At 43.8% G+C, this 25,526-nt stretch overlaps 1 protein-coding gene across 6 annotated transcripts in view; it reads left to right on the top strand.

Annotated features, from left to right (window-relative positions):
- The window catches only part of Epb41l4a (erythrocyte membrane protein band 4.1 like 4A), a 209,781-nt gene that overhangs the window by 118,046 nt on the left and 66,209 nt on the right, over positions 1 to 25,526 (top strand). For all 6 annotated transcript variants that reach the window (XM_052741818.1, XM_052741815.1, XM_052741816.1 and 3 more), the window contains 6 exons: positions 1,631 to 1,709; positions 6,740 to 6,837; positions 7,645 to 7,765; positions 9,678 to 9,765; positions 12,627 to 12,715; positions 13,277 to 13,340. In XM_052741818.1, coding sequence (XP_052597778.1) covers positions 1,631 to 1,709; positions 6,740 to 6,837; positions 7,645 to 7,765; positions 9,678 to 9,765; positions 12,627 to 12,715; positions 13,277 to 13,340 — 539 coding nt within the window. The remainder of the gene's footprint in view (positions 1 to 1,630; positions 1,710 to 6,739; positions 6,838 to 7,644; positions 7,766 to 9,677; positions 9,766 to 12,626; positions 12,716 to 13,276; positions 13,341 to 25,526) is intronic.

The raw sequence follows: 25,526 nt of genomic DNA, 5'->3' as shown, positions 1-25,526 counted from the left end.
GCTCTGACTCCTTCTTCCAACCTCGGAGGGTGACGGACATGCACGTGGTGTGTGCATACATATATGCAGGCAAACACGCATACACATAAAATAAATGAATTAAAAAAATTAGAATCGCTTAAATGCAACAGATATTGTGCTATCTCTGATCATTTTTCTTAAGAAATATACATGATTATGAAAATTCTAGCTAATCAGTTTGCAGAGGACTGCTTCTTCCTCTTGCCAGCATTTGCCACAGTTTACACTCGCGCGTGTATTTTCTCCTGGGACAGACATCACAGATTAACATTTTTTCCCTCTGAGGTGTCAGTACTGTGGACTGGTGAGCCTCTCCACACCAGCACAGACAGATCTCACTGTTTGAACACGCGGGGGCTGGTCCATTGTCCCGTGGCTGTGACTCACGGACACAGTCCCCTCTGCTGCTCAGCGGTCTTTACAGCCTTTTGCAGAGAAGTTTAGAAAACCTTCCTCTTGATAGTTGATGTGATAAGTGGATGGCTTTAAAAGGTCATTTATTTGTCAATATGCATTCTTGATGGCGAGAAGAGCCTCTCCTTCCTACCTCCTTCCCTCAATAATGAATAATGGGAAAATATGAATTAATAAAAATTGTGCATAGACTGTCTAACCAGAGATGAGAACCGGGAACATTGTGATATTTTGGGTCTTAAATGTTTTCTGTGTTTATGTGGGAACGAACATGCGCTTAGAATTCGTTTCCTGCTTTCAGTAGTCTTGAACCATGCCTTTTCCATTTTGCGTTCTTATGTCTTTAGAAATATTTTGTAAATGTTATTCTGTCCATGTGCACGTGTGTACACGTGTGTGTGCGCCTGCACGTATGTGTACTTATGGGTATGTGTACCTACATGCAAAGACTAGAAGAGGATGTCAGGCACCCTACTCTGTCATTCCCTGCCTTATTCCCTTGAGACAGGACCCCGCATGGAACCAGGAGCTAGTTTATTGGCAGTTAGAAAACTCCAGAAACTCCTCTGTCAGCCCTGCTGGGGCTACAGGAGCATGCGCAGCCACACCCAGCTTTTTGCAGTGAAATTGGGACTTGTTGCTTGTACAGCAAGTACTTTTACCCACTGAACCATCTCCCCAGCCCCTAATTCTGTTTTTCTCCCAAGTAAAGAACCTTCCATTTTAGCACAGTTTAAACTCAAACTCATTAATGATTTTTAAAAGTATATATAAGCTTGGCATGGTGGCACATAAGGGTATTTTAATCCCAACACTGAGGACACAGAGGAAGGTGGATCTCTGTGAGTTTAAGGCTATCCTGGTCTACATGGCAGGTCTCAGTCAGGCCAGCCAGAATTACATAGAGACCCTGACACATACACACACACACACACACACACACACACACACACACAATGTCAGTGGATACACAGTATACCTAAAGGCAAATTGTAGTACTAATATTATTTGATGTGAGAGTGTAAATCTTAAAATATAATTTGTATGTAAATGAACTGTCCACGGCTTGAAATAGATGTTTTTTATATTTAATGTACTTTCCATATGTGAATATAATTCCTAATTGTTACATATCACAGTGCAACTTTGATTATAATGTGAAATGTAATTAGTTTTTACTTTTTTTGTTTTAAAGCTGGACCTCCATATACTTTGTATTTTGGTATTAAATTCTATGCTGAAGATCCCTGTAAACTCAAAGAAGAAATAACCAGGTATAGTACTAACTTTATCTTTGAATAGTGTGTTGTATATGAAAGGCTGTATTGAAAGTGGATTAAAAGTTGGGGTTAGACACCCGAGTGTGTGTTGAGCCGTGTCTTGTGAAGCATCTGCTGTGAGGATTAAATTTTAGCCTTGCATGAGGCAGATCAGTGTCCGATGATAGATGTGTTGGAAAGCGGCAGGAACCTGGGTGACATGTTGATAGATTTTGCATCTGCTGTGATAGGATATTCCCTGTCATTGTTCAGCGTGCCTTTGGCCTTTGTGTTTGTGGAAGAGCAGTCATTTGAACTGCAAAGGGAGGGCATTTGGATGCCAGTTTTCTGCGTATGAATATATATTTGAAAAGCCGGTTATTTTCCTTTAATTAGTTGTAGCTGAAATATCAGCTGTTTAAATATTTCACTTATCTTTGCAGGAAATGAAAAGATAATTACTTTATTAATATTAAAAAGGGAGAGAAAAGATCAGTATTATACTGTATTGCTTCACCTTTATCTCCAAAAACTACATTTCAATAAAGACATTATGGGCTGAAGCAAAACTTTATACATTATGTGAAAAACTGGAAATCATATCAACAAAGGCAGCCTAGTTTTTTTTCCCCTTTCTATTCCTTCCTTTTGTATATGCATATGCATGTGGGTGTGTGTGTGCATGTGGAGGTCAGAGGTCAGGTGTCTTCCTCAATCACTCTCCTTCATCTTTGTGACAAGGTCTCTTATTGAACGTGAAGCTCATTCGTCGGCTAGACTGGTTGGCTCGCAAGTCCCAGGGAAGTGTCTGCCTCTGTGACCCAGACGTGGGGTTACAGGAATGCACTGCTGTGCCTGGCTTGTGACGTGGGTGCTGGGGACCCGAACTCATGTTCTCGTGCTTGCCCAGCGGGCACTGCGTTGACCTAGCCACTTCCCAGCCACTGTGTATTTGTGCATCTTTCAGCTCAGACGTTCTTTCCTCTTTATTTTGGACGCACTGGGGTTCCCATCCCACTCTGAGCTGCACGTGTAGGCCTCGTCTTTAGATCCGTGTGACGTCTGCCTCCACATCACCCACCTCCGTTTGCTCCTGAGCACTCTGGAAAGCCAGCGCACACACCTTTCTAGCACACAGCTTTCTGTGAGAAGGGAGTTGTTCTGAGAGGAGAGGCATTTGTATGAGATCTTCGTGGGGAGCAGGGGTGGGAATCAAGTCTAAAAGTGTAAAAATGCTTCAACGCCCATAACTTATTAGAGAAGGGCAAAGGCATGTTTTGTTTAAAAAATGGTGCAAGGCCATCATTTCCATGGACTCTGCCTCAATGTGTGTTTCAAATGACTTTTGTAAGTGTTAGATAGCATGATCTATGTGTTTAGAGTGGTAAGTGCTTAATCAATGTGAGTTCTTAGAAATCCACCCTTGTTTGTCATGACAGTGTCGTGCCTTCACACTTAAATAGCGTTAGCTTCTGAAAATGTTTGTGGTAAGATGAGGGGAAAGACCAAAGGTTTAATATATATATATATATATATATATATATATATATATATATATATATATATATATATATATATATATTAACCTATGTTTAACTTGTATTAATAGGGAACAGGAATTTTTCTTCAGAATCAACTAATGCCTGTGCTGCAGAGTTTGACAGTGTAGACATTTTTCCCTCGGGTATCTCACCAGATTATCTAAGAACCAGATGATGTAATTGGCTTATAGGTGATGACTATGACTTTTTTCTTTTTAGTCTAAATCATAGTTAATGTAGGTAAACTAAATGCACATTTAATATGTGACCAGTATGTGATATACTGAGGATGATGCCATTTTGACTTGCGTGAAGACATTATTCCCTCCGACAGGACTGTAGTGCAGTAGATATGAAAAAGTGGACTGATTACATGAAATAGCTTTGGTTATTTATTTGGTGTGTGTGTACGATTGTAAATGTGAGTGATGTGTGTGTGTGTGTGTGTGTGTGTGTGTGTGTGTGTGTGTGTGTGTGTGTGTTTGTGAGTTTGAGTGTGGTGCATATGTGTCGTGGCATGTGTGTGGAGGCCAGAGGGTCTTTCTCTTTCCGAGGCAGGCTATCTCTTATTTGGGCTGCTGTGCTGTGCACTCCGGGCTAGACTGGCCGGTGAGCTTCCAGCATGTTCTCCTGTCTCTGGCTTCCATCTTGTAGTAATGCTGGGCTTGTAGATACATGTTACTGCGTCATCTAGCCACTTATGTGGGCTCTAGAGCTGGAACCCAGTCACCGGGTTTTTGCTCAGCAAGCACACTGAGCCATCTCCCTGGCTAAAAGGTAAACCTGAAACTCAAAAGCCAAATTCCCTTATACGCTGGTAAAGGAAACTCTTTTTGTGGCCAGTATTTCCAAGCCAGATTTCAGTGTTTTCAAGTTTAAGTTCAGCTAGGTATTGTATCTCATGCTTGTAATCCTAGCACTTGGGGAACTGAGGCAGGAGGATTGCCATGAGTCCAGGGCCAAAAAGCAAGCAAGCAAGCAAAAACCCCAAATAGAGTGATTATCTTGACTCTGTTCTTCGGAGCATTGCTCCAGCCTACTCTGTATTGGTTTTTAAGTTTTCCATAATTTTTTATGAAATGTAAGATAAAGGAGACTTTTGTGTATATAATCTTGCATCTAGCTGGTTGTGTGATTTTGGGAAAATGGTATAGCCCTTTTTAAAAGTCTCATAGCATAATTCTGTCTACATAACAGGATTTCCATATAAATAGTTTTTTTTTTAAATCATACTATTTCGTATATCTTCCTTGGCCTTCTCTTACCATTCACCGAGTTCTCTTGTGGTAAATGGGGTTTTGGTATTTCTACGGGGAGATGACTGGAGGAATACAGTAAGTTAATGTGTGCACAGTACTGACTCCAGTGTAAACGATGTAGATGCTCAATTGGCAGGGTAACTGGAGCGGGGAAAAGGTGGTCATTTTATATGTTTTCATTTGTTGTTTCAAGAAATAGAAAAAGACCAATGTAGAGCCCTGAGATACAGGCCTTTCGGTTTATCAAACTGTTAGTCAGAACTTTCTGGGCATATGGGTTCCTTTTGCTGTAGCCTGCATTTCTGGAATCTGTATGTTAAGACTGTATGTATTAACTGTATGTTAACACCCACCTGCTCATTCTTCCTTCAGTAGTTCACGGAGTGTCGTGCTCCGTGTGACCACGTGACCAAGGAAAGGCCTGGCTTCCATCACTTGACGAGAACATTTTTATACTTCTAACTATGTAGTGATTTTTTTTTTGAGCTTAAAAGAAGGAGGGCAGTCCTCTTTACCTCTGAAAGGCACTCCTTACCCTTGAGCAGACCGGAAGGAGGAGAGATGTGGATGGTGGCAGGCCAGGTTTTAAACTTGCAAGGGTCCTGGGCAGGGGGTGGAGAGGAGTGTGTTGCTGCCACATTTTCATCTATGTTGTGATGATGTGGATGTCAGGAATGGCTTTCCAGCATTCTAGGTTTCTCTCACATGGGCACCTGAGACTAGTGTGCCAGTTCCTGAAGCAGCCAGTGGAGCATGTTTCACCTCCAGCCTGCAGCCTCGGTCTTCTGGGAATGGCCAGTGTGGCCTCCAACGTTTGAATTTCCTCCTTGGGCTGCAGCTGTGAGTAGGTGGAGAAGAGATTTATCACAGAAGATTTCTGGAATCCATTTATTTTTCTTGTCTTTGCCTCTCCCAGTGACATCAAGCATCACCTTACAAAGGAAGGGAAATTACAGGGCAGCCTGAAGATGCAGGTGTGTGTGTGTGCACGTGTGTGCGCATGCACGCACATTAGTGACAGCAGCTTGATGTGGTGTGGCTGGTTTGTGATGCAGCCTCATTAACCGCTGCCTCTGCTCATCCTGGGGAAGGAAGCTGAATGGTCTAATCAGAGTCACAAAACTGTGTGTGTGTGTGTGTGTGTGTGTGTGTGTGTGTGTGTGTGTGCATGTGTGTATGTGTGTGTGTGTGTGTATGTATGTGTGTGCATGTGTATATGCGTGTGTGTGTGTGTGTGTGTTTGTGTGCGTGCACGCGCGCACGTGCATGTGTAGACCAGAGATTAGCCCTGGGTATTACTCCTCAGACACTGTCCACCTTGAATTTAGAAACAGGCGCTCTCACTAGCCTGGAATTCATCATTTAGGCTAGGCGGGTTTACTGAGAACTCCAGGAATTTGCCCATCTCTGCGTCCTGAAAGCTGGGGTTATAAACACACCACCATGTCTGGGAACAAACTCTGGTTCTTCTCCTTGAACAGTGAGCACGTTACCAACAGAGCCATCCCCCAGCTCACGTAGAGTCTCTTGATTGGGAGGTTCTAGAATCCACTTGCTTGGGCTACAGTTCTGTTTCTGCTGACTAACTGGTGGTGAGATCTTGGGCAGTTACCTCATCTACAGAAGATGAACAGTGCTGACCTCGTTTTTCTAGGTTATTGTATGTAAAATACATACAGTTTTTACATTGTTGAAAACAGTTCTTGGTGCTGTGGTTATTAAAGGTGTCACGGAATGAACAAAGCTGAAATGATGAGCGGGGTTAATAAGTGGGAAGATACAGGGAAATACACTACGAGTTGATTTTGTCTGGGACACATGGTTTTGAGCCTTGTCGATGACACATGTAACATAGGTAGGATCCTTGTCATTTCTTCCTCTTGAGAATGGCATCTGTTGAAGTACCGACAGTGACATTACATTTCATCTTCTCAGTGACCCCATGAATTGTTACTATCCTTTCCAGATCCTGAGAGGTGACCGGCCTTTAGGGAAACCGAGTAGCCTTGAAAAGCAACAGATGTAGCGGGCAGCAGAGCCTTGTGCAAGCCAGCCGGTCTGCGCTGAGTTCAGTCACTCAGTGAGGCCATGTAAAGTGCAGTTGCTCGGTCTCCTCCCTCCCTGTTGGTTCAGTAGACTTTTAAAACTGAGGATGATTGGGTTTTCTCTTGCTCGTCAGGGCCTGAAGCTTCAAGTCTGAGCAGCATCAGAGATTGTTAATCTCCTTTTCCCATTTCTCTTTTAGATATCAGTTTTTCTTACAGGTGAAGCAAGATGCCCTTCAGGGCCGGCTGCCCTGTCCTGTCAACATTGCTGCTCAGCTGGGAGCATATGCCATCCAGGGTAGGCTCCACTTAAGTATATTTGCTTAAGGAATGCTTGGAGAAAATATCTGAATTTTTGTTTGTATGTGAGTTTATTTCCTGGGAAAATTTCAAATTCAATGTAGGGAATATGAGATAGCCTGGTCTTTGTTCTTGAGACACTAGTAAACTAGACATTATATAGAATAAATATCCCAGGCAGAATGTCAACTAGACTCATTGAGTTGACCTTAGAAGAATGATTATTACAGGAAGAAGCTGATCAGAACGTTCTGTTTTTTTTTTTTTTTTTTTTTTTCCTCCTGCTTCTTTGTGCTAATGGTGGCAGGACAGCCCAGTCCTGTAGTGTTCTGGGAGCATCCCATGTAGCATGGTTGTTTGAAGGCCATGCTTGCTCTTGGTTTCATTGTCTGAGAGGATATACTGGGATCATCTCTAGTGTTCCTAGAGTACATACCCTAAACTCTAGTAGCTATGACGCAAAATGTTCATATTCATTTTATTTCATATATACTGATAAAAGTAATTGAAATAAAAGGATGATAGACTCTGTGGGAAAGAAAAACATAGACTTTTATTTTCTAAATCCTAATTTGTTTATACCACACACATATCTTTGGCGAAGTTTTTTTTAGTAATGTTTTAGCAAAGTTATTGAGTAGTTAGCTACATCAATAAATCGACAAGGCATTTGAAGAAAAATGTTTAAGCGTGATAGAAAAATTCCATTCCTTTATTTTTTTAGAAGCATTTTCCTAAAATACCCTTACCTGTGATAGTTAAGAAAAAAAAAACTATATGAATAAAATTACATTTTGTCTTCCAGCCGAACTTGGAGATCATGACCCATATAAGCATACTGCAGGGTATGTGTCGGAGTACCGGTTCGTTCCTGACCAGAAGGAAGAGCTGGAAGAAGCCATTGAAAGGATTCATAAGACTCTAATGTAGGATCATGCTTTTTGTTGTATCAGCCATCATCATCGGCCAAGATGATCATAATGTGTTTTCAGTGATAAATTCCTGTGCTCTGGACGCTGGTTTTCTTTGCGTCTTTTATAACAATAAATGCTCATTGGAAATTCCAGCTCTCTAAATAAAATAAAGGCGGGGGTAAACCCAGTATCTAAAGACACCACACTTTTGGTTAATGACCTTTGACCTCTCCTCTCTATAATTTCCATAGAGAAAATTGATTTTGAACAGATTTATGTATTGTGATTTTATATAAGTAGAGTCATTCTCTAAGAGCTGGGTTTTGTAGTTTTTTTCCCCCATCACTACTCTTGTGAAATCCTACAATGTATAGATACTACTTTTACTTATATGAACATAAGTAAACATGCCTTTGTGTCTTTGAGATTTGCCCCATGGTAAGTATGTAAATCTTTAGAATAAGAAGCAAAAAAAATCCCGTCTGGGCCATGGCAGTGAGTCCGTGCTCATGAAGACACAGGCGTGGTATTTCTGCAGTCATTATGCTAACCCTGTGTGCACCTCGAGAGTTCACGTGCTCCTCTGGGAAGATTTGCAGTTAATAGCCCAGAGCATTGAAGTTATAATTTAATTATAGTATTTTGGTTAAATCCTCTATACTGATTAACTTCGCTTTTTTGCTTCTTGTGTAACATTTCCCTTTGAACATACTTGGTTTCAGATCTATTATGGTTAAGAAAAAAAATGTAGAATTAATCTGCTCAACAAAAATGTTTGCTGAATGGATCTGCCTCAGTGGGTAGAGGCAGAAATCAATTGCTGAATAGCAATCAGAGGGGCCGACTCTCCATCTTGGATTAGCATGCACTAGAGTGCTCTGTCGCCTGAAAACAGACTCCTTGGTTTTAAGGTTTTGCTGAAGTGGATGCTAACAAGAGAGAGCTTGTTACACACTATAAAGGGCAGTGTGTTTGGCACCGTCTGCGAATACTAATTCTATTAGGAGTTCCAAAGTACAATTATATTTTGAAATTATGGGGCTTTGGATAAAGGCGCTCATACATATTTTATGTGCTAGTGTGGCCAGTTACCTTTTTCTAGGAATAAAGCATGATCAAAATTTGGTAGTTTTCTTGTGACCAATTTATGAAGAACAGTCTTGCGGGCTTTCATCTAAGTGCAGGGCGGCTGAAGCAACAGAATACATCAGAAAACGATTTTCAATTTTGAGACATTCTTAGCAGCTTTTATCTTTGGTTAGCCATCAGCCCCCACAGGCTTCCCCTCCCCGCATTCATCCATGGAGATTCCTGGCAGATGCTCACCCTCATTATGAGCAAAGGGTGTTCACGGGATATTACCGCCAGTGAAGGCCTTTGGAAGACTTCCGTACTAATTATGAAAATGACAAGTACTTTACAGTTTCTGTATGTTAACTAATGTGCTTCCAAACCACACCTGTGCTCAGGAGCTGCTGACGTGACCCCTGCTGGGCGGCGGGGCCCTTCCACTCCTTGCCTGGTGTGGTGCTAGCTCCTGTTACTGCCCATGCACAGCTGCTGGTGTTGGTTGCGTGGCGACATTTTGCTCCTTGGGAAGTGGCTGCTTTTTAATTTGAATGCTTATATTCTCAATAATCTCTTTGGGAGCTTTTGAAACTGAGAGTTTTTAATACACGCTGAGAATTTGGGAATAGACCATAATGAGCAGAAATAGGTTTGGTAAATGAAATTAACTCAATATAAATATTAACTTCTTGTCACCCAGAAGGCCAAGTTCTTCCTCAAGTCCAAAGCCGTATCTTTCACGTTAGTGCAGAGCCTTTCTTGTTTAACTAGCGAACACATTGAAGCGTCCTTCTCTCTCAAGTGGCGTAGCTATGAGTGAAAAAGCCTTTGCTTTTACTCTTTACTCCGGGTATAGGGGTCAGGCTCCTTCTGAAGCCGAGCTGAATTACTTGAGGACCGCCAAATCCCTGGAGATGTATGGTGTTGACCTCCATCCTGTCTATGTGAGTAACATTTAATTAACACGACATATTTTGAGCTGGTGACATTTTTGTTAAAAAGTCAGAGAAACTCCCTAGGGAAGCTGCCGTCCTCTTGTTTACCAAGCGGATGATAACTTCTCCTACTTTTCAGACTCCGAGCAGTTCTTACGTGGATTAAACCCTAATGAGTTTTGCATAGACGTCTGTGATTATATTTCCACATGTAGAAAACAATTAACTGGGCTTGCAAACACAATCTGGATAAGAGTTCCAGAGGGCTTAGCTAAATGTCAAAACAGTTTAAAATCAGTCTATCATGATATTGATGATATTAGACAGAAAACAGGAGGGTTTTCTAAAAATAGATTTTTATGGCAGAAAAAAAAATGAAGTTCTGTGCCAGGTAAAGTAGGCGTTGGGCAACAGTCCTGGTGCGGTGGCTGGTGGATCTAGATTGAATGCACAGTGTTCTGTCACCAGGAGAGTAATTGATTGCATGGATAGAGATATTTCTGCCAGTTTTCTTCAGTGGCTATGGACACCTGCTGGCCGTGGTCAGTGAGCATCCGCCGGATGCACATCAGTGGTCTAGAACCAGGCCCTACCCTCGCAGACATTTCTCTTTGACTATCACTTTCATATTTTTCACTCCTGTATTCATTTTATAGCATGTCTTTAGCTCATTAGTGTCTTCTGAAACAAGAAACCATACTTCTTAGTCAGTCAGTCGGTCTTTCAGGGTCTTGCTGTGTAGACCCTGGCTCAGACTCCTCTTGTCTGACTGTGGAGTGCTGGGATTCCAGGCAGTCTGCCGTTGTTCCTGGTCCATATTACTCTTACAGTTAGAAGCATCCGTGAGCACACATTCAGTGTGATAATGGAAGGTACAGACTCAGAGGATCCAAAAGTTCCCTGATATTAGAAGCCAGTCTCATTAGAGAATGAAACACTGCCGACTTTAAGAACACCTCTAAGGTCTGGGTAGCACAGTCTTGTAATGGCAGCACCGTGATCCCAGGTGGGGGCCAGACAGTCTCACATTCGAGACCAGCCTGATCATGTAGTAAGAAACGAAAGAAGGAAGGTAGGTATTAAAACTCCATGAAGTCATTATCTTCTCTGCTGGCCTCTTGGTAGGTTTGGGGGTGTTTAAAAAAATGGTGGCACACACCTTTAATCCCAGCACTGGGGAGGCAGAGCCAGGCGGATCTCTGTGAGTTCGAGGCCAGCCTGGTCTACAGAGTGAGATCCAGGACAGCCACCAAAATTACAAAGAGAAACCCTGTCTCGAAAAAGCAAACAAAAACAAAACAACAAAACAAAACAAAAACAGCAACAACAACAACAACAACAACAAAACACAACAGCCCCTAGAAAATGTGTAGAGTCTTCTGCCAACTGCTTTGAATTCTGTAATGATTATCTTAATTCCTAATCAAGTTTCCTGGTTTGGGAGGGCGGTGGGAAGGATCTATGGGAAATGACCCAGATCTGTTAGGTCTTCCATCCCTTGAGGACGGTTTCTAGAGGCGAAGGTTGGCCATGATTGGGGTTTTCCGGAGCAGCTGTGTTCTGCTTGTGGGCTGTTTAGTGAACGGCTCTGTGCATGTTCTTGGTACCCACCCGGCCTCTGGCTCTTTTATTTCCGGGTCCTATTTTCTTATTTGAGATTTGTCTCTGCCTGGAAATGGACAGTCTCCAGGTTTTATGAGAAGGGATCGTGCTTCTCAATTTTTGAGCAGTCTTAAAGTTCCAAGTGTAGGTAGGAAGGACCATGGTAGACCTTAGGAAATTGAAGCCTCTGTCTGCAGGAAGCTGCCTAAAATTCCTCATGAGGCTTGTGGTACTGGTAAACTGAGCCCAGTTTTATCCACATCAGAGAGCAAAACCAAGACAAACCATCTGAAAGCACCTTTGGATAGAAGCCCGTGGGTCTCAGGTTGTGGCTCAGAATTGTTTGAAGCTGCTGTGTGTTTTGACACTCTGCCTCTGTCACTGCAGATTCTGAGGTCACTGATTTGGTGGCTCATCCTCGTCAGCATTTTAAGCTGTGTGGTGATTCCCTGGGCTTAAGCACCACTGTGTAGGCAGCATCAGACTGATTGTCCTTCCATTGTGGTGATATATTGTGTCCCTTAATATATTGTGCATCCTAATAAACTTAACTGGGGTCATATGACAGAACAGCCACTAGATACAGAGGCCAGAAAATGGTGGCACACATGCCTTTAATCCTAACACTTGGGAGGCAGAGATCCATCCAGATCTCTGAGTTTAAAGCCACACTGGAAACAGCCAGGCATGGTGACTCACGCCTTTAATCCCAGGAAGTGGTGGCAGGAAGCAGAAAGGTATATAAGGCGGGAAAACCAGGAACTAGAGCTGGTTAAGCTTTTAGGCTTTTGAGTGGCAGTTCAGCTGAGAGGCATCCAGTCTGAGGAAACAGGATCAGCTGAGGAATTGGCAAGGTGAGGAAGCTGTGGCTTGTTCTGCTTCTCTGATCTTTCAGTGTTCACCCCAATACCTGGCTCCAGGTTTGTTCTCATTAATAGGACCTTTTAAGATTCATGCTACATCCCATGCCTCTTGGTGAACTGAAATCACAGGTGTAGATAGATGTTAAGATCGGGAGGGGAAAGAGCATCCAGTTAGTTACTCTTACACTTTAGCTAGTTTTTTGTTTGTTTGTTTGATGTCTTTCAAAACCTAAATCCAATATTAACTATATTTTAATTATTTTATTATATAATTATTATTAATTATATAACCATGCTAGCAAATTATGTTTGTATGGCCAATTATAGTTTTACCAGGAACTTCTTTAGGAATAAGTTAATGGTCCTGGGAATATATGTGTTTGCTTATTTTTTTCTTTTTTTCAGGGAGAAAATAAGTCTGAGTATTTCTTAGGACTAACTCCAGTGGGTGTTGTTGTGTATAAGAATAAAAAGCAAGTGGGGAAGTATTTCTGGTAAGTATAACTTGGGGGCAGAGTTAGTGTTAAAGCTGTGTACTGTATACATTGGGCTTGGGGGCTTGTGTGCCAAGGGGTCTGGGGGAAAAAACATGTATCTTTAAAGCAGTGACTAGTAAGTGGATGAAAGTGGTTGTGAGTTTATGTAGCTTCTTTGTCCTGTTCAGTCGTGGTTGTTCTGGGCTCTCTTGTCCATGGAAACTGTAGAGTAGGCTATCCCACCCATGCCCCTGTGTGCTGGTGGCCCGTGGATCCAGGACTTATTGGAGTTTTAGCTCTAACTGGGGAAGGAATGGAGGGATTGGGGAACTGTGGCTCTGTGTACGTGTGGAAGGTGGTACCCTCAGGGCATGGGCATTCCAAGCTTGTTTGTATATTAGTGGAGCAGCCTAGGGAGGCTGTCCCGAGCAGAGGGCATACAGGGATGCTCTGGAGTGTCCTCGACAGGACCTAAAAGAGCCTGTGTTTCTCAGTCTTTTCCTGCGGGATACCCCTCTGCATTCTGAAAACTGAGGTTCGGAAAAGAGAAAGCATAGCCTTACGTGCCTTGTTTTTCAGGCCCCGGATTACAAAGGTGCACTTCAAGGAAACCCAGTTCGAACTCAGAGTCCTGGGAAAAGATGTAAGTTTTTGTGAGCATCTAGCTCTCCTGGGAGGGAGGGTCTCACCTGCTCATTAGTAACGTAAAAGGCATTGTGAGGTGAAGCTACCATGCTTTCTTCAGCTGCAGCCATGCAGAACCGGGTTAATTATGTCACACAGGCGTTTCTTGTGGGAGAGAAAGGGAAATGGGGATGGGGAAAACGCCATTTTAGTTTTGGCAAAAGAAAGCAAAACCTTCCTAGGTAGAGGAGAAACTTCGGTGGTCTGTATTACCTCTGTAATTGCTTTTCAGTCCTGCCTGTGAAGGTGGGGTTCATCTGCTCTGAAAGGTGTATGTAGGCTGTGTGACACTGCAGAAATGTATCTTCTAAAGTAAACAAAACAGCCTGTTGGGTACCACGCATCTGTTCTTGCTGAGCATGATACTCAAGCTGGATGGAAATTCTGGACGCTTTCAATGGAGACCGGAAGTCAAGGGTGGGCCCTGCTGACCTCGTGGCACCCTGGCAGGGTTTTGGCAGTAGGCACAGTGTCTGTGTCTGGCTGTGCTTTCGTGCCTTCACAGGTAGCTTTCAGAAGCTGGTCAAAGATGGCAAAGGCGTGAAAGATTCCTTTTGATCTGTCTGTGAAGATCCTGCTGCCTTTTTGTGCTGTTAGGGCAACCCATGCAGGATAAAGGTGGAAAGGCAACACAGGAGGAACCCATTCCTCTGTGTCTTCTTTTTTTTTTTTTTTTTTTGTTTTGTTTTGTTTTCGAGACAGGGTTTCTCTGTGTAGCTTTGGCACCTTTCCTGAAACTCATTCTGTCGCCTAGGCTGGTCTTGAACTCACAGAGATCCGCCTGGCTCTGCCTCCCGAGTGCTGGGATTAAAGGCGTGCGCCACCACCGCCCGGCCCTCTGTGTCTTCTTAACTTCATGCAGAGTCAAGCCAAGGAGGGAATTGAGCTGACTTCTTTGACTCTTTTCATAAATCTTGTTTTCTTATTAGCCTCTTATTTGCTCTGTAGCTCAGGGTAGACTTGAGCTCACAGCAGTCCTCCTGCCTCAGCCTCCTAAGTGCTGGGATTGTAGGTGTGTGCTGCCACAGCAAGCTTTGAATTGACCTTTTTGTTGTTGTTGTTGTTTGTTTGGTTTTTTTTTTTTTTTTTTTTTGGTGCTAAAAAGATTTTAGGAATAAACTGGTGATTTTATGACCACGTGCAGCTGTCAGCACAGTGTAGCAGCCCCAAGGGTTGGGGACACGGTATTTAGCAGAAGGTCTCGCTTGTAGAGACTCCTCTGTAATATCTGTCTGTGAAGTGGCTAATGAACTGATTTTCGAGGTATACTGCAAAGACTCAAACTCTGATACCATCCGTTTTTCCTCTAGGGAGAAAAAAAAGGGCTGTTATTATTGATGAAGTTAAAATCGGGTTTTGAGGTGAATCCGAACTCAGGAGGATGAGAGATGCTAGACTTTTCAGACAGTGGTAGTCCCAGAGTCACATGCAAGCTCTTAATTGTATAGTTTTTTGGGGGGTGGTGGTGGTGGAATTTTGTTTTTCAACTTCTAATTAGATACGTCAGTCTTTAAAAGATTCACTAATGTGTAAGTAGATTTGAGAAGGAGAGAAGCTAGTTAGTTGAATCTTGTAATTTTCTCCGTGTCTTGCCACGGGTTCACATGACTTCATGCAAAGAATCCCATCTACCAAATGCATTCAAAATAATGCTTGGCAGGGGGCGCTGCCTCGGGGCTAGGACTCCCATGGAACAATTCCTGTTATCCAGAACATCCTTCCCCTTAGGCCTAAATTACTTTTGTGAGTTCCCTTTTTTTTTTTTTTTTTTTTAAACTATGTGTATGTTATCACTGCAGTGCTTTAACATTTCTTGTGTTGTCTTGGAAGAAGAAATTGGTAAGGTCGCCAGTACCCTGAGCTTCTAGCTTCTTAGCTGTCTTCATTACCAGCCAGAACTAAGGTAGCAACGTTGATGTCCTTGTGCTACTCCTCAGTGGCGGTCTCTGTGATGCTGTCTCCAGATGCCGGCTGGTCCCCGCCTAGCTTTGAGATAGAGTGGATGTTGGGAGGAGCCTGAGTCATTACATTCCCACTGTCCTGGGTCCTTAAAGGCTACAGATATCAGTGACCTTTAAATAAAGTGCCAAAGCTGGTCAGTTACTGCAGCTCCTTTTATGTGTAGAGCCCAGGCTGGCTATAACCTTGAATTCCTGATTGCGTTCCTTCCCAAGTGATGGGATTGCGGACTTGTAACACCGTGCCTCGTCCTCAATTTGTTATTATATAGGCACATTAATTTAACCAAAATATTCTATTTCCTGGTTGTTCTTGCTTGCAGGCCCTTTTTTTTCTTTCTTTCTTTCCCCTCTCTCCATCAGGGCTCCTGTCTGTGAAGCAGTGATTTGCATAATGGTCGAATTAAGTTGATTAGTATGGAGGCCTAACTGTAATCACAGATTGAATTAAAAAGCCCCTGAAAACCCATCACCTGGAACAGTAATCTCATTCAGCTTGACAAACAGCTGGAGGGCTTAGTCTGCTGGTTTTCTGGTCGACTGGTCGAGTTAAACCAGCAGACTTGACTCCGTGCGCTTAGTGCTTCGAGGCCGAGTTCAGAGACACTCTCCTGCATTATATACACTTCAGAGTGCACTGTGGTTTAAATTGCACCTCACAGGAAAGAGGAACTCTGAATAAAAGTTTCACATAATAATGGTAGGAGATATGGAAAATACAATGCAAAGAAGAAAATTGGTGTTTCCTGTTACCCTAAAATTTAGAGGTAATGATTGTTAACATTTTGGTATGATTGCTTATAGATTCTTTTTGCCTCATTAGTGTGTAAATGGATTATGAGCTTATATAGAGATATTACCTATATCCTTTCTTTAGTTGCTTTTGAGATAGTCTTACTCTGTCGGCCATTTGGCCTTGGAATCATGAGTTTTCTTGCCTCTGCCTCCAAAGTGCTGGAATTATAGGCAAGGCACCATGCTCAGCGTGTGTATGCTTTTGTACTTAATATTGTATCATAAAGATTTCCCTTCTTGGTATATTTGCATATATGTGTCTGCTTGGAGTCTTGTAAGTTCTATTTTTATGTGTTTTGCTGTTTCTTTCTGATATTGCAAATGTACACTTTTTTTTTTTTCAAGACAGGGTTTTTCTGTGTAGCCCTAGCTGTCCTGGAACTTGCTCTGTAGATCAGACTGGCCTCGAACTCACAGAGTTCTGCTGCCTCTGCCTCCCCAGTGATGGGGTTAAAGGTTTGTACCACCAGGCCTGGCATGCTTTCTTTCTGTTTTCTGAATGGTTTTGTTTTGTGTTTTATTTTATTTTTAATTGCATGTATTTGTGTATGGTTGTGTGTGGGTATGTGCACACGTGAGTGCAGGTGTCGGTGAAGTACAGAAAAGGGTGTTGGATCTCAGTAGAGCTGGAGTTAACGCGAGGTGTGAGCTGCCTGACGTGGGTGCTGAGAAGTGGACTCAAGGCATCGCTAAACCACCTCTGGCTTTCCCCAGCTTGGAGGGGTTTTTGTTGTTGTTGTTGTTTTGTTTTAAGGAAAGTTCCCAATCTGTAGCCCAGGCTGGCCTCAAACTCCTAGCAATCCTTCTACCTCAGCTTCTAAGTACTGGGATTACAGGATGAGCCCCCTCCCCCACCCAACAGCCCGTGAGTTCTTAATAGAATTCTCATAAATTTTATAGCTGTCTAATGATATATATTTTTAATGAAGATAGCTCATCTGCTTCTGTTATTCCTGCTTTCCATTCAGCAGTGCTGGTCTGAACGTCTGTAAGTGTTAGCTGGTCTGGCAGAATGAGGCCTCCTTGAGTCTGAGAGCCCTTGTGCCTCTAATCCTCCATCATCAGTGAAGCAGAGGATAACAGTGCTTCTCTCTCAGCTGAATGACTGAGAGGTTCTAATTCCACACTTAACCACCAGGGTATTTTGGATGTGGGGAGAAAGAGTCCTAGGTACTTAACAGGGAGTTAACAAGTTTGGCTTGAGGAGCCGGAAAGATGGAGCCATCCTCAGACAGGCAAGGGAAGGCTCTTGGGGTAGCACCTGTGTGTGGGAGGAGGCCCAGGAACCCTCCCTCCGGTGAATGCACACAGTTTAAGACTTCTTCCAGGCACCTAAGTAGAGATATTGAGTAAGAAGTAAACTGTATGAGTTGAGAGTTCAGGACCAGAATCAGCATAATAGATGAATTTGAGAATCATTAGCCTAGCCTGGAATACTAATTTTGATAAAAATTGGGGGAGAATTTGGAATCAAATTTCTCAGCTCTGGCAACAGTAAGAGGGTGCAAACCCCAAAACCGAACCTGTAACCTGGCGTGTAAGAAGCATGTTTGGAAGTGATGCTGGGAGTACTTTTATGTACAGTGCATCCTGATACCAAACTCAGCCAAGCTTAGTGTCACAGGATGTGAGACAGAAAGGTTCCCGGACCGACTGGCAGAAGTTGGGAGGGCTTTGGGGAGCATACCCAGGAACTGATGGTGGCCAGGGGTGGCTGGTCCCTGTTGGTCAACCCAGGACGATGGTTAACACACATGGCGGTTCTTGCACGTAATGGATGTATATCACTACTGCAGAATTACTGTAAATGCTCTTATTTTGTGGCTTGACCTGATAATACCCTCCATGCTCCATGTCTCTCCTGTGTCATGGACTCTGGCTAGCCTCCTTCAATCTGGAATTTTTGTCATAGCGTTCCTTTATCTTTCATGACATGGACGTTCAAACCCAACCTTACCTTGCTGTAGTCAAGTAAAAGTCTCCCTTCCATGCTTTCCTGATGGTTTGTGGTTAGACTGTATCCTGCATTCCCAGCTCCATTGTCACATTGGTGAGGGTGTGTCTATTTCAGCATGCCACATCTGGAGGCACACAGTGACCGTCTGCTGGCCCTTGTCTGGTAAGGTTGAGCTGCTGGCTGTGACGTCACCTAATTTCTTCAGTGTATGATTCCTATTGTGGGTACCCACCCCACAAGCTAGAAAGTAAGTAGTCCTCAGGGAGACCCATGCAAGCACTTCTTTCCTTGTCAGAATTTTCCTGTGTATTTGGCATTCACTGGGCATCTTTACCTAATCCAGTCTTTTCCAGTAATGATGGAAAATGCTGGTTTTCTAGTCTCCCATGCCCCACTTCACATGTATGTTCAGACCCCAGCATTCCACTGTAGGCAAGGGCCTTGCCCTTTCTCCCTTCCATGTATTTGTCTGTTTTTGACATGGACTTATTAACCTTTTCCCCCTCAATGATTTATGATGCATTCCAGCGCCCAGAGGTTTTGATGGTCAAGAATTCCTAGGTTTGAATAGTAGGAGCCCCCAGCCTGACCTCTGTGCTCCTTGGACCTGTCCCCATCATCATTGTGGTACTTTTTTCCTTTTAGTGTGCTCTGATATTTAGATGCATCTTGTGTCTGTTTGGCCCCCAGCTCAGTATCCACCACATCTCTCAAGGTCATGGTTCCTCACCGTGGGTGATGGTCCAGATCTTGGCTAGGAGGTGACCGTTGTTCCTTAGTGAGTTTTCTGCCTGAGCTTTTCCGTGGCCAGAACTAGAAAATCTCTGCATGCATATACACAAGCACTGCCCACACATACATGACATATAAAGGTGTACATATGTACATGTGCCTTTAAGTGTACACACACCCATGTATAGTTTAGAAATTATGAGTTTGCTTTGTACAGGCCTCTCTCTTACCTTTTTCTCATTTCATGTTTTCTGTCCTTGCTTTGACCATGAGAACTTTCGCTTCCAGTAGCTACACGTTTAGTCATTTGCTTAATTCCAAAGTACATATCAGATAGTTGTAGAGTTGCTTTGGTCAAAACACTGAAATGGCCATTCTTCCTTCACCCCGATGTGAGGACCGAGGACCCCCGCTGTCTTGTGTTCACAACTGACTCGGCTCCCTGCCCCCCTTCATTCCTTTCTTCCTTCTTCACTGCTGTGGTTGTATATACCCTCAAAATCTAATTAGGTTTATTTATTTCCAGTTATGGTTCCCTCTGCCTTACATTCTTGCTTGTTTAAGTCTATGTTTTAAATATGCAGAAGATTAACATTCTTCTGAAGGTTGAGACTGTACAGAAAGATGCACCCAGAGGAGTACCACAAACTCCCACTCTCTCGGGCTTTTTCTTACCTTTCCTTGAATTGATTGAATTTTGCTGCTTTCTAGTTTATTTTCTGCATGGTTTTCTTTTGTAAAGAAAATGTGTGTGTGTGTGTGTGTGTGTGTGTGTGTGTGTGTGCGTGTGTAAACGTGTGAGTGTGCACATGTGCCTGCACATTACTCTTCCTTAGCTAGAAGGTTGCATAGTATAAAAGTATTTGTGCATTTCTCCTTACTTTTCTTCTAGAAATAACTCTGTGTCAGTTCATCAGGAGCTTTCTAGTTCTATTTTATCTTTTTTTTTTTGTGGTGCTGGGGTGGAGTCCAGGGCCTTGTAGATGCTGCACAGGTGCTCCACTACCAAGCCTCACCTCGCCCTCATTCTTAGAAGCTGCAGTGGGTGTAAGTCCCACAGTGTAGACTGTTTGTGCTTGAATGTTTAGGTAGCTTTAAAATAGTTTGTGTTCCTTCGCTCAGTAACCGTCCATCTGTGTGTTTGGAGTGGCATGTCTGTCGTCTGTTCATGGGGGAGGATTGATCAGCCACAGGGTAAGTGCACATGTGGGTTTTTTGTTTGGCACTTCTGTATGGTCCTCCCCAACTGAGAGTTACATGATTTTGCATTTCTATCCACAGTATGAAAGTACCTGAAATACAGATTATCACGTGTGGCCTTCAGTAAATTTGGACCCTGGTGCCATGTAACGTTCTTGTTGGAGTCTTTCTGACTCCATGAACTGCTGGAGTTGTGGTTAGGTCACGTGATTTCAGTTCAAGGCTGCCACTCACTAGCTAACTTTGGATGGTTCACTGTCATCGTATCGCCTGTGTCCCTCGCCTGCATTGGGGGTGTGGGGGTGGGGTGAGGGTAGGGGTGGGGATGGATGGGGGATATACGGAACATCTACCTGCAGAAGCCTTAGGGACTGGAAGGACCTAGTCCAGAGCTGGTAGGAGAGTAGCAGCCAGTCTGTGCATCTCAACTGGAGCTGTCGTGGCACTGGGCCCCTGATGTGGCCTCCTATGAGGTCACCTTGTACCTGCCACCCTTGCCTTGGGTAGCTTGTGCCGGGGCTGGAGGGAAGCCTGCATCTTTCAGCCCATGGATCTTCCTCTGTTTTATTTGTTACCTCTTCTGTTGACTTTCTCCACGATTAAAACAGGTTAAACCACTTTTTCAAAAGGAATAAAAACTTCAGAGTGAAGACTATCATTACCATTAAATGTCAATAAATGGAATTAATCCATTAGAACTCGGGATATTTTACCAGATATCTAGACCTTCACTTGGACAAGCGCAACAGTGTTATTAGGCTATTTCCTGATGACAATTTCCAGGTCCTAGTCCTTGAGTGGCAAGCATATCACCTCAGGTATATCCCCAGCCCTTGTATTAGGTCCTTGACTATGCAGAAATGTCAACCAGGGTGACATAGTGAGACCTCGTCTCAGAAAACAAATAACAAAAACCCAAACCAAACAAAGCTGTGCTAGACACATTTCAAAAGTGTTTATAATGGATGTGAACATATATGCATACTGTACATGATGCATGTATGTAGAGGAATGTTTGTAATCCTATCTTCTCAAACTGGGGGACTTAAAAAATATTTTCTTAAGATGCAGACAGTTCTTTGTCCAAATTAATTCTGTTGACACCCCAGTGCCTTGCCCAGTGGACACTGACAGTGCATACAACCACATTAGACCCACATTAGATGTGAGTGGTTACCCAGCATGCTCCATACTTACTTGACATCCCAAAGACTATTTACGCAAATACCTTAAGGCACTAGCATTGTGAGAATTACCCTTTGGGGGTGGGTGTTCTGTAAAGTTTAGCTTGGGAGAACAAGGTGAGGTAAACTCAGAACTTTAACAGTTCTTTCCGACTCCCCTTTTCAAGTAATAACAAGAGTGGCATTTTTAAAAATGGGGTTTGAACTTGAAGAAAGAGTAGTGAAAGATGATGAGAAGCTGTTGAGACCAACATCATGCCCAGTGTCTCATGTATGCCCGCATAATTCTGTGTTTAAAACAGCGGCCGTGCAATCTCACCGTTTGAAAGATGAAATTTCCTTATCTACTTCAAATTCTGTGTCTCTGGTGTGAGTTTCTAACCGAAGAACGTGTATGTTTCCCGATTTCACTGCTTGCCTTTGCTTTATGAGTAGTTGAGAAGGAAGTTATTTTAGTCATTTGCTATCACGTTTCTTATTCTTTCTGTTTCTCCCTCCATGCCTAAAATAAGTTTAAAAGTACAAAATACTGTTTAGATTGAATGGAAGAACATCTACAGTATTTCAAACATTGTGCTTCTCTTGAGCCTCTCCTGCTGCTCAGCGAGGCCTGGGTAGGAAGTGTCTCTGCCACAAGTCTCCAGGTATTTGCAGAATGACTATAGCTTACCATCTTAGGAACACCAATCTCTTTTGCTCCCCAGTGGGCCATGCAGTGTATCTTTTATTTATTTATCTATTTATTTGTTTGTTTGTTTGTTTATATTTTTATTTATTTTTTTTTTCGAGTCAGGATTTCTCTGTGTAGATTTGGCGCCTGTCCTGGATCTGCTCTGTAGACCGGGCTGGCCTCAAACTCACAGAGATCCACCTGGATCTGCCTCCCGAGTGCTGGGATTAAAGGTGTGCGCCACCGCCGCCCGGCGCAGTGCATCTTTAAAAATTACTTTTATTTCTGGATTTGTATGTGTGAGTGCTTGTATATATGTTGGGGGGACACGTGTGGAGGTCAGAGAACAACTTCCGTTCTCTCTGTCCATCATGTGGGTCCCAGGGGTTAAAGTCAGGCCATCTGCCTTTACCCACTGAAGGATCTTATCTCCCCCCCCCCACCTCCCACCCCCGCCCCATATATCTGGAGTTACTTCTGGTGGCCTTGGATGTAGGAAATATTTGCTAGGACTGTGAATGTGCTATAATTCCAAGGGACTGAGGAAAGGCAGGACGCCCCCCGTAACTGTGTCTCCATAGAAACACGGAGAAGCCGGTTGAACATAGGTCTCTGTGACACAGACTCTTGTGGCAGGAGCACAGGCTTGAGAGACACGGAGAATGGAGTGGGCTAAGAGGCCTGAGCAGCTGTGCCTTGGCCGCGTAAGCCACATCTGTGATCAGCAGTGACGGTGACCGCACAGGGACAGAGCAGAGCAGCCACCTCCCTCCTCCCCCTCCTTAAGCTCCTATGAGACGCAGCCGGCAGCCATGAGCAGAGAGACCTAGGGGATGAAAGGTGCTCGGTTGGGAGTTTGTGGATAGAACACAGGTTCTGAATTCTTACGAATAGTACCATCAAGGGCATGCCCCACTTGATTCTCCTTAGAGGCACAAGGGACAGTGATGTCCACATTCTGTCTTAGATACAGAGGTTAACTTATCGACCGAAAGAAGAGATGCAGACAGCAGCGTTGCTTGTAGCGTGAATGACGAAAGCTCTAAAGGTGTTGGAGTCACTTAGCAAGCCTTGAGTGCTGGATAGGGTATCTTAGCTGTTGCTCAGAATGCCTTGCTTTCTTCTGTTAAACTGCTGAGTGGGATGAATGGAGGTGTGTGAACGGCCACGTCTGTCTTGAAATGGTCCCGAAGTGCCTCGTCAGCTCACTGGTGCCAGCAGCGCATGACAAAAGTCACAGAGTTTACTCAGGATACCTGGCCCCTGTGTTAGTGACGTTAATCTTCCTTTGGTGTTTGAATCATTCTGTCAGTAATACAACAGAAAAGAGGCCGCTTACCTGAAGCCTTGTGTGCATGGGAATGAGTTCATACTTGCACTTGTTCGCGGCAGAGGTAATTAGCCCTGTGGGAGGCTCTTCTGTCCCTCTGTCTGTGCCCAAGAAAATTCGAGAAAAACCAAGTTCCAGTTGGATTTGAACTGACTTTTATCTTCCCATTAAGTGATGATAGATTAAAATGTATATGAAGAATTAGATAGCCCTTGACTGGCTTTCAATCAGAGAAACAAAATAATACAGACATGTGAAGGATAACGTGAAAAACAATCCAAGGAAAGTTTGAAATTAGGAGGAAATGTTTTGTGTTTAACAGACGGGACAGTTTTAAATTTCCCCTGTGCTTTTGGAAATGTGGGGGTCTATGTAATTCAGGTTTTTGGAAGTTTGACTTAGGCATGTACGTGTCTTCTTGACGGGTGCTTTTGCTGAAACGTGAGTGTGCTCGAGACCGGCTTCAGCTGCTGTCTGCCAGCCATGGTGGGGCCCAGTGTGCACTGCCACACCTGGTGTTTCCATTGTTGAGAATTGCAGGGAGATGGCCTGTCACCATGTGTGGCACAGGGAGAGGCAGCCTGCCCTGGCAGTCTCTTTTCCTTGTGACGTACCCCTGTAGGATGCACGCACAGGCCAACTTTGAAATGAGTGACCTGGGCAGTGTAGTGAGGACCATCCAGTGGTGGCCGTGTCGGGAGATGGGAAGTGGGGACAGTGGCAGGCTGTCACTGTGGCAGTGGGAACTGAATTGTTACTGTGAATCCACCTTGGGTACCGTGTGCTTTTGTGTGATATATATACGTGCTTGAGAAGGAAACCGGAAGGAGAGAGATTCTCTCCTGGCACTCCCATCTCTTCATGGGAGCCTGAGCTTTCTTACCTTGCCCCGGTCTCTGCTCCTCCCCAGCCTCAGTTTCTTTTGCTGTCAAGGAAAAGGTGTTCTGAAGCCACTGGATTTCTCCCTCATCTCTTTTTAGAGTCCTCCATCTTGCACAAAAGTCACCATGTCGTCTCACAATGGAAAGCAGTAACTGCCTTTGAACCCCACTTGGCCTTCCTGTGTCCCCTGAGACTTGAGCTGTCTCTTCCCAGCCTCTCTGTCACCCTCGCTCATCCTGACCCACCTCACAGGCATCGTCCTGCGCTCTCTTCTGGCCATCTTAAGTGTTCTCAGGGGACAGGGCTTGTGTCAGGAAGTATGGCCTCTCTTTTGCATGGGGCACCCGTGTGCTTCCTGGCCCACTTGGTCTTCTGTGGACGTTTCAACTTAGTATCTTGGCCTGACCTTACTGTCCGTTATCTCCAGTGTTCCCCGCTTGCTCTCTGCTAACCGTAACACGTCGACAGAGACCTGAGGGGTTCCCTACATTTCTTCCTTTACCTCATACGATTTTGGTATTGGGCTAGCTTTGCTGTGATGTGGATGTGTTGGCCACGTTTCTGCCATACCCTAGTCTTTACAAATAGACTCCTAAGTTAGGCAGCGTCATTCCAGTTGGGCTTGGGAGGAACTTCACAGATACAAAGGTTACATTCCTTGTTAGAGCGGTAGACAGATATTCCAGTTAGTCCTGTGCACTGCCAATATTGTGTTGATGAGTTCATAGGAAACCCATTCCACAAGAATTGCTGTGTTGGAGGCTAGCATTTGATTTTTAAATTTGAAGCTAAATTATCAATGTTTAACTTCATAGAGCTCCTGGTGCTTACTCTGTTTTGCTTGATTTTCTGTTTAGACATTGAAAATAGCATTTCACACACACACACACACACACACACACACACACACACACACACACACACACAAATGGTTACCTTTAATGTGTTCTTAGTTTCTTATATATGAAATAACCACTAGATTAAACTGGCAATTAAAATTTTTGTGTACCTATTGCATGGCACGCTGCATCTCTCATAGAATTGAATTTTATCTGCTTAATAGTTCAGTGTAGTGGAGGCTGTCCCCCTCGCTGCTTCTTCCTGAGACACTCCCGACAGAGTCTAGGTGTGATTTTTTTTTCCATCTCTGAAAGCGGTAGGGTTCAGGACTGCGTGGACACCCCCCTCTTTGTTAGGAGCTGAATTCCACAGTGTTTGGTGCACACAGTGGCCACTTAGGATGGACAGCCTTGCAGGATTCCCGTGCCATGGCCTGGGTTATCCATAGTCCCGAGACGACACAGAAGGAGTTAATAAAGGTGACTGCGCCGAGATTTAAATAGAAGTTTGTTTCGTAATTGTCGACAGTGGAAAGTCATCTTTCAGGCACCCTTCCAGACATAGCTGTCTTTCGGTGCTAATCCCTGTCCATCTGAG

This window comes from Peromyscus californicus, unplaced genomic scaffold (genome assembly GCF_007827085.1).
Source record: "Peromyscus californicus insignis strain IS unplaced genomic scaffold, ASM782708v3 Scaffold_17__1_contigs__length_78620276, whole genome shotgun sequence".
NCBI lineage: Eukaryota > Metazoa > Chordata > Mammalia > Rodentia > Cricetidae > Peromyscus > Peromyscus californicus.
The sequence above is the reverse complement of the archived record's forward strand: the minus strand, read 5'-3'. Positions and strand labels throughout refer to the sequence as shown.